Raw genomic sequence first — 9,688 nt, 5'->3', positions numbered from 1 at the left:
AACACAACTAAAGAATCCAGGAGCCCATGAAACTGGGCAGCACTTGGAACATGCTCTGTAGGAAGGGGATAAGACATGTTCTGACGATGACAGGTTCACACAATCGCAGACTGGTTTTGGTTGGAAGGGACCTCAGGAGGTCACCTGGTGCAACCTGCTTGCTCAAGCAGGGCCCCCTAGAGCTGGTTGCCCAGGACCATGTCCAGATGGCTTTGGAATATCTCCAGCGATGGAGACTCCACAACCTCCCTGGGCAACCTGTGTCAGCACTCTGTCACCCTCACAGTAACAACATCAGAAGGTGACAAAAACTTAGGAATTGTGCCATCAGGGATAGCTAGATTTCACAGACGCTTACGGGGAAATTCTGTGAGGTCTGGCCATTTCTCACAAATAACTCAAAGATTATATTGGGGACCTTTTGGGAAGCATGATCTTGCAAGGGCTGACAGCACTGAGGTGACTCTATACAAATCTGAGATTACCTAAGAAACAATATCAGAAATAGCAAATTTGGATAAGGATGTACCAAAAAATGTGACCAATGGAAAAAAATAATCAGAGGTGGCTGGTTTGTTTGAGAGGGAATGAGGCTGGTAAAAGGGAAAGAGAAGGAGATAGGAAAAGGTGGAAGAAAGGGGATCTAAAGGGTAGCTAATCATAGGATCAGGGATATTTAGGGTCCCTGCACCTGACTCTAGTATTTTTCAGTAGGGCAATAAATCTGGTCTTTCCACCATTGGCTGACCTGCTTCCATGGCCAGGAGGGACCTGGTGTCTTCCCTTGCGCTGGGTGGAGGAAGCCTGGGAGGTCTCCTCCTGACACCCACCAGAGAATGCCTGGAGGGGACACCTACCATCTGCCCTCCACAGCCTCCTGCAAGAGATGGAGGCAACCCATACCATTGAACCACTCCTCTACATCAAAATTGCACTGGTAAATAAATCAATTAATCAAAAGATGAAGTCAAACATCATGTTAATGCTCTTAAATGATTTAAAACAAGACCATAATCACTGAGACTACATTTTTCTAATCATACTACTGAAAGATGAAAAGTTATAAAAAGTCCCCATGACAGCTTTGCGTTGATTTTGTACAATCTTTTTTCATATCTGTTCCAAACAAAATCTATTATAGGGCAGACATAGGAAACTCAAACACATTTTGCTATTTCAGGTGCACGTCTTCTTGTAGAGAAAGTTTCATACATCACACCTCTTTGCATGCTAAGAAACAGTATCATTCTTTTATGCATGACAGAGACCCAAACAAGGAGCGCAAAACTAACTTTTGCAGAAAAGCTGTACTGCTTCATGGGATTTTCCCTCAGGAAAGTTGTATCTGGTATATATTCTCGGTTTCATGATTCTCAGTCTGTGGGCACCTCCTTTTTTACAGTAAAATTAAAAGTACGCAATGATTTTGATGTTTTGGAACAAAAACAAGATACATCCCCTTACAGGAGGTCTAGGTGAGAAATCTGAGTAAACCAACAGTTGCATTCTGCATCACTTCATTACTAAAAAAAAAAAAAAAAGATAAAATATATTTTTAAGCTATTGCTATTACTGCTCATTTTTATTTTATCAGTGTATTTCACAAGAAAACTAAATCCACCGTGACACTGTAAGGATAAATACTTAACATTACTTTGAAATAAGTAGAGATCCTGCTTTTGCCGAGACAGCGGTCTGCACTGTCCCAGGTACAAACACTAGATTAGTGGGAAGAATTGATCCCCCTGCCTGCTCGTTGCACTTGCTACTGTTTTCCATTATGCAAAGTCCCGCTGTAGGAGAAAGCAGGAGTTTAAACTTTATTTTATGAAAGAAAAGATGCAATGCGGAACTACACTCCAGAAAAAATGATAAGCAGAGGTCCCTGCATTTCCCTTTTATCAGTTGCTCAACGGGTAAATTGCACAGTGTCCTGTTACAGCTTGCACAGGGCCCCATCCTGAGCCACGTCGCTGAAGGGTTTGTGACTTCAGAGAAAGAGTAGGATGAAACTGTACTCTCAGAGAGAAGGACCCTGGGTCTATTAGCAAATTAGCTGCTACGCCAAGAGCTGAGTAAAAATCTAGGAACTGTGAGAGGAATTATCTGAGAATGACACAAAAAAACAACTACTGAACAGCAATTTTCAACAACTTCCCTTGCCTTCCCCACTAGAGTGATGCAATTAAAATAATCTTATTGAGACATGGGGATCCAAAAAACAAGTTATGCTTCTAGGAACAAGGGCAAGCTGAAGAAGAATCATGTAGTGAACAGAGATGTCATTATTTTCAAGGCAAGATTTTATTTAATTGGGCCCTGAGTTTTCTGGACCAAGAATTCTGTTTCTCTGCTCACTGTTTCAAGTCAACACTGCTAGCAGAGATCATTTTGCTCAGGTACAACTTCTGCTGGATATATAAACCTCCACTGAATATTAAGGCTCATTTCAGAGCATACTACTCTCACCTGAGGCTGTAAATATCAATGGTAGTATCGATGCTGACAAAGCTGATCTCAAAGTCTGGAGATTTGACATGGGAAGGGCTGTAAAAATACGGATTGCTTGGGTGACTGTGAAAATGGTCCGAGCTGACAGCAAACAAGCCCGTGGGTAAATGGATTTTTACTCTCTCTCTGAAACTTGCTTTTTCTTTTAAATGAAATCTGTCATGAGATCAGATAAAAAGATTGGATACTTTAAAAATGCGGATGTTTGCCTCGTCAGTTTTAGAGTCTAAAAACTGCTGATCAACAACCATATTTATGGAATGGAAACTAACCTGTTGTACCTGTAAGTTATGAAACAAGACTATTTATATAATATACAAAAAACCACAGTGACGAAAACCAGATTCTTACTATGACTAATTCAATCACCAAAGTGCATCTCTTGTACATCCTTGTGAAGCGCCCAGCTCCTGGAGATAGCAGTCACAGGTGAGATGAAAAATAACTATTGCAATAACAGCCCTATTACTGCTGCCAAGGTATGGATAAAATAAAACCAGCACCCACACACCGCAACATCCTCACGACTGTAACAACATCCTTTCTCAATGGAGTCCAAGTAGCAGGAATGGGACTTACCATCAACAAAACCCTCCTGAAGAGGTCCATATTCACCGTCTCTGTGAGTAGGTGGATGCTGGTAACGTCTGCCCCGCCACGGTCAGCTCCTAAAGAAACCTGGCTTGGATCTCCTCCAAAGCTAGCGATGTTCTGCTGCACCCACTTCAAAGCTGTTAATTGATCCAAAAGGCCAGCATTTCCACTCACCTCAGGAGAACCTATTGTGGAAAATAAATCAATAGGTCTGAAAAGAAATAAAACTATAAAAATTTGAAGTTTGGATTAAATGTTACATTTTTAGCAGCTCTTGCAGCTGAACCTCAACAAAACTGATACCAGAGTTTTAAGTCTGAAGTGGTGTCTTCCAAGTCAACACTTTATACAATGACTCCATTTCAGATTTTACCACTCCACCAGGCATCCCTGGAGGTGCCTGATTGTCTGTCCTGATGATAGGAAAATAACACTCCAACTTCTAAGCTTCATTTGGATACCTCATGGCAGGAGACTTGAATCCAGGCTCAAGTATCCATAAATTCAGGCCATGAGATTCTTTTTCTAAATAAGCAGCTTGATCTTAAAATGAATTAAAAGTAAACAAAAAATCAGTGTGTTTGCCAAATTCTCAAGTTGGAAGGGACCCATAAGGATCATCGACTGTTTCCCCATAAGGATCATCGACTGTTTCCCTGGAGTACACCTAATTGAATCTGTTTGCTTCCTACATCCCTTTTGCACTTACCCTGTCTGACCAATCATTTATAAGTCACATCATTTTTCATGTCTTTATACATGTACAGATATTATTTTATAATTTATAATATCTCCATAAATATCCTTTGAGATTGACCTATATCTGATAGAGATCTGATTTATATGGATTCATATTTTTGTTCCCATGAAAACAAAAGCAAAATAATTAATCACGTACACCCCATGCTTAGGTATCACCACTGAAAAAGACATTCTTTTTAACACCAACCAGAGGTAACCTGATGCTTTGATTAATAGGAAACTAACACTGAAAGCATCTAATGATGCAAGCCCCTAGGCAAGCTTAGTTTTATATCAACAAAAGCAGAAATAAGTAATACCTACACAGTCCGTAAGAAAGGAATAGAAAATTATTATTCACTGTCTACTTCTTTTTAATCCACAATGAGCCATTCATTTTTAATTTTAAATTCTCCACATTTGAAACTTGGGAGAAAAAAAACGAGACAAGACAGAAAAGCCAGGAATGGAAACACAGCTGAAACTATTTGTTTCTTCCATTGCCAAGACCAAATAGTACAATTTTAAAGTAAGGGCAGGCTCAGAAACTAGTGAATCAAAATGAAAACGTAGTGGAATAAAAAGCTGCCACTTTGTGGACAGGTAGCCCCGTCTCAGGTGAAGAACACTTGAAAGCATGCATCATGTAGTAGATATCCATATGCCTAGTGTAATGAATTACCAAGATACTGAGATTACTGTTGATATTACTGAGGCAGATTTAAGCAGCAGAATAGAGGAGACCAGATTATTGATAGTCTTGCAGTTCTTACAAATATCCACATCACAACAGCCACAACTATAAGTGCCCTTCCAGTAGGACAGCCAAGAACTAAATGGCCCTGGAAACTACAACCTTCCACCTGTAGCCAAAGTTTCAGATGATCAGGCCAAGCCATGCCAGTGAAGCAATAGAGGAAAAACTTTTCCTGCTTTATTTTTTAGGGTTTTTTTTAGTTTGTTCTGCACACCACAACCAGCTCCTAGTGTTCTCAATCCAGTAATAAACCCACTCTACGCTGTTAAAAAGGAACTTGCTGCATGCCTTGTGAGACCTCCCCAGAGGAAGTGAAATCATAGAATCATAGGAGCATTTAGGTTGGAAAAGACCTCTGAGATCATGGAGTGCGACCGTTAACCTAGCACTGCCAAGTCCACCACTAAACCATGTCCTTAAGTGCCATGTCTACACGTCTTTTAAACACCTCCAGGGATGGTGACTCCACCACTTCCCTGGGCAGCCTGTTCCAATGCCTGGCAACCCTTTTGGTGAAGAAATTTTTGTATGTAAAACCATGTAAATGTATTAGTCACACAATGTGCCTCACTATGGATATACTAAACAAGACCAAGGAGGGAAATGTAACCAGTTCCTTTTGCCCTGGCAAAAACCACAGCCAGGTTGTGAAATGTACCACACAGGGAACAGATGCATGCGTGGACATTCATGGTAGTTAGACCAAAAGAAATGTGTTTGCCAGGAATCTTTTCCACTGCCTTTGTGCAGGGGAAGATCACATTCCTGAGGACCACAGGAGAATGAAAAGAAACCAGTGTTCAGAAGGAAGCAAACAAGGACATACATATGCATTTCTGTCATTACTAAACTGGAGAAGAACAATAGTGCTAAATTTAAGCATGAAAATAATCCTGTTTTGTATGACTTTATGGACTCTTAAAAGAATCAGGCCTGAAAACGTGACTGTCTTCTCCATAGTCTTGCCATCCATATCACTGGCAATTCACCTTAACTTTTCTGGGTGCAAAGTGAGGGGTGAAGGCACAAGTAAGAATATGCATCACTTTTTGCAACATTAATGGGAGATAGAAAATTAAATTAAACATCCTTAATACTTAGAAGAATAAGAGCTTTTTGACTGCTTGCAAAAACCTTGTCAATGACAGAACAAAACTGCAGAACTAACAAGAGCAAACAAACAAAAAAAGGGAAATCTTTGTTTTCACTACCCTCAACATCTCCACTTAACTCTGTCATTTCTAGCTTTGCAATTTATAAGAAGTCAGAGTGAGAGCATTCAGTACTTTGCTTAGTTGGACAATGAAACTGATATTGCTCACAGGATTGTAACTTTCGTTTGTAACTTCAGAGCCTTCTGACAGTCCTTTTCCTAATGTCCCTACAATCCTAAGGATGAACTTCTGCCACCTTTGGGGGTCCAAAGGACCAGGAGTTGTCCAAGTCTTTCAGTAAAAATGGAAACATCCCTGGTATGTCATTAAGGATTTGGGTTAAGAAAAATTCTTACAGTATTTGACCCAGGTTGATAACCTCCGTTGAAAATCCCCAGTGGATACTGGTCCTGTACAGGAGTCAGAGGTACTCCACCAACCTGTGGTGGACCAAAGACTAGATATTCCAGTGGGAGCATTGCTCAACAGAACGGGTATGACTGAAAATCCACGCTGACAGGGAGACTGGTACAGACATACGACAGGTCACGACCCCCACATGGACTGAAGGGGACATAGGGGAGACACAAGTGTGGCACGGAAGGAATTTTTAGGGCTTCCTATGAATGTGGTGCTTAGCTTGCTCCAGTGACTCTTGCAAAGAGCTTTTCCGACTTGCTCCAGTTCCCTCCGGAGCAACTGGATTTTCCCAAATGCACACCCAGGATTTCCCACAGGGGAAGAGGCCAGGAAAGACTGCAATTTTCCCTGGCTACATCTCAACAGTACACAGAAGGAGAAGGTCCCTGATCACTCCCTATCTGTAACGGGCCACCCCTAGCTGAAGGTTTGCAGGAATGCAAATTCAGTACACTCAGCTCATGCACCGACGTTTTGGGCCGGGTATGCAGATCCCCATTAAACAGAGGCTGGAGAATTCATCCTGATCCTTAAATTATGGACCATCATATAAATACTGCTCTATAATATTCAGCCCAGCTAGTAGTTTCCACTTAGGAAGAAACCTAGGTGAGATTCACAGGGCTGAAGGAGGTTAGTGGGTAACACGTGGGCAGTGCTGCGTAATGGAATCTTGCACAGCACGTATCCACGCTGCATTTGGCTCTAGCCAAAATGAAGCCACAGTATCACTTTCATAAGCATCTAGTTTGCACTGATGAAAACAGTGATTCTTTCCCCAGATACACCTATCACCAGCTTCTTATCTAAATGAGTAAGGAGTTTGTAGTGCCAGCTCTCTAGTTACTGAACAAAAACCAGGCTTTGCTGGGAGTGAGCTTTGAACAAAACAGTAAAACAGAGAAGGGAAACAATAACCAACAGCTGCAGCTATAACCCCAAACTAGGCAAAATCCACCCAGCGTCACTAGCAGTGACTACTCAAAAGAATCATAAGGCCAAATAAGTAGGTCTGGTATCTGGAAACATGGCAAATATAACCTCCTAAAGATTATAAAGGTATTAAAATGTCCACTACAGAGACCAAGGATTGCCACCAGACCAATGGAGCCAGAGCTCCACTTGCAATTGTTGTGTTTTCTCTTCATGGCTCTCTACCTTAAGTTCACCTGCCCCAGCCAGAATTGAAAAATGGTAGAAATAAGAGTGTTCCCTACTTGGTTAAACAGGCAAATATAATACAAAGCAAAATGAAAAGAAAAATGATCCCAAAGACTAAATGGCACTACCACAAAGGTTTAGGGAGATGTGAATGTGCATTTTCATGTGTACACGACAAAATCCTGGATGTAATGGGAATTTGTATAATTTTTAATGGCAATTGATATTAGGAGGTAATAGGAGAGCAAAAGTATCCTTTACACTAGAGTATGGGGAAGGGATGCAAACACAGAACACGCAAATGTTCAGTCACGGCCAGGACAGTAAAAGGGGTTAACAGAATCCAAATTAAATGTGGCAAGCCGTTCAGAGAAGTCGTCAGACTGAATTACTGAGGAACAACCAACTATCTTTGTGCTATACTTTCCATACTTTCATGTCCTTCTTACCATTAACCTGCAGTTATCCCTCTCTGCCTCTTCCCCACCCCCGCCATGGGCACAGTAGAGCATTAGCAAAATTTCATGGATGGAACAGTTGGAAGTTGGAGACATTGAAAACCATATCCACAATGACAGGTCACTGGAATTAGCAGGAATTTTGATGCCTAACCGATCTTCATGTGTGTCTGCAAAACCCAATATCCACAGTTGCATCTGCAAACAGAAGTCTAGCCAGTGCTTTGAAAGAGATGCTTGCGTTTTATTTGTTCTTGTCCCTTTGCCTCCAGTCTTTCTCTTCAGATCAAGAAACAGAAGTGTTACAGAATGCAATTTAGCCCATAGTTGTGTTTATTCTAGAAATCCATGACTCACCAGTACTAAGGAAGCCAAAAACACCGACTCGGTAGTTTGCCGTCACGACAATGATGTTACTGATGGCAGCTAAGTATGATCCATCGATGTTTGTCTTTCCTGTCTCAGCATTGTAACTCCCTCCGTTGTGGAAGAACAGCAACACTGACATGTTTTTGACCTGCTGTGACAACAACCAGGTCAATATTTCTGTAGCCAACTGCTTTTGTAGGTCACTGATGAGAACATAAGCATCTTCCCCATTAATATTATCTAAGCCATTCATAGGTCTTTAACAGTGACCATAATGAGAGGATATCTCGCCATCTATCTGAAATTCTAGGGCTAAATTGTCCACAATGACCTATATACCATTGAAGAGCACACTATGTCCAGTATAAAGAAGATTTAATGGCACCACTGTGTTCCACTGGACAACAGCTCTACCAGGTTAGCTCAAGGCAGACCCATCCTGCTGACTTGGCCATTGAGCACGTGGTGGGCTCGTCTTTGCTGTAACATGTCTGCTTTACACAAACACACAGGAAAAGTTCAAACAAGTGGGAAACAGGAGAAGGAAAAGGCCTGTTGAGTTGCTTCATCTCGAGCAGGACTAATGCAGTAGCTGTATAGGTCTGCTTCCTACTCTCCAGTCTTCAGCACTTAAACACTGCCTAGTCTCAAAAATTTCACTTGACAAGAGCTTCTCATTGCTCCTTCGATCCCCATGGAGGTTTTCCCCTACTAGATAGAGTGGTCCTGCAGAGAGGACTTTGTCTCTGCATGGGAGAGACTCACTTCTCATTAAGCAGGGTGGGGGTCTGCCCTGAAAGAGCCCAGCAGGACTCCTGGGATGGGAAGGAGCTATGATGGGCAGCTGCAGAGCCACCCGATTTTGCTCAAAAACTGAGGCTTTTTCCCAAAGCAGCACCCCATCGGTGTGGACCCTCTCTGCACACACAGCAGGGCTGCAGCCAGGCTGCACAAAAGCAGAACTGCCCCAGGAGACCTCAGCATTCACCAGCAGATTAAAGCTCTGTCAAGGTAACACTCAGAAGAAATACCAGTGACACATACAGAGGGGTTTGGTTTTGGGGGGTTGGGTTTTGGGGTTTTTTTTTTCCTTTCCTGCTGCATAAAGCAGAATAACCTACTCCAATGTTAGAAAGGTTTTTTCAAAGTGTAACCTCAATTTTCCATTCAGTATTTTCACCCCCTATTGCCCACTTTGGGACTATCCTGAAGGAGGCTCCTCTCTCCTCCTCTTGGCAGCGGGTCACTCGCAACCACCCGTCCCGCTTTCTGCTTTGGCAGCTGGTGGTGTTTTCCAAAGAAGGGCTGGTGGCCCCCGCAGCAGCATCAAAGTACAGCTGAGGTTTGTTTTTGCCTGCAGCTAGAGGGCATTGGGCTCTGTTGCTGTTATTTTCTGGATGGAGCTTAGCTAAACACAGCAGTCCCATCTGCTCTGGCAAAGAATGACTCCAGCAAAAATGCGGCTGGCTGTACAGGAGAAGCAGCAGAGAAGTGATGGTTGCAGCCCCCCCGCAACATTACAG

At 42.3% G+C, this 9,688-nt stretch overlaps 1 protein-coding gene across 1 annotated transcript in view; it reads right to left on the bottom strand.

The window, feature by feature from the left end:
• Positions 1-9,688, bottom strand: part of TG (thyroglobulin) — a 158,398-nt gene that overhangs the window by 63,629 nt on the left and 85,081 nt on the right. The window contains exons 40-41 of the mRNA XM_075024393.1: positions 8,154-8,313; positions 3,091-3,290 (exon numbers count right to left, since the gene is read on the bottom strand). Coding sequence (XP_074880494.1) covers positions 3,091-3,290; positions 8,154-8,313 — 360 coding nt within the window. The remainder of the gene's footprint in view (positions 1-3,090; positions 3,291-8,153; positions 8,314-9,688) is intronic.

Source organism: Buteo buteo, chromosome 3 (genome assembly GCF_964188355.1).
Source record: "Buteo buteo chromosome 3, bButBut1.hap1.1, whole genome shotgun sequence".
Classification (NCBI taxonomy): Eukaryota; Metazoa; Chordata; class Aves; order Accipitriformes; family Accipitridae; genus Buteo; species Buteo buteo.
The sequence above is the reverse complement of the archived record's forward strand: the minus strand, read 5'-3'. Positions and strand labels throughout refer to the sequence as shown.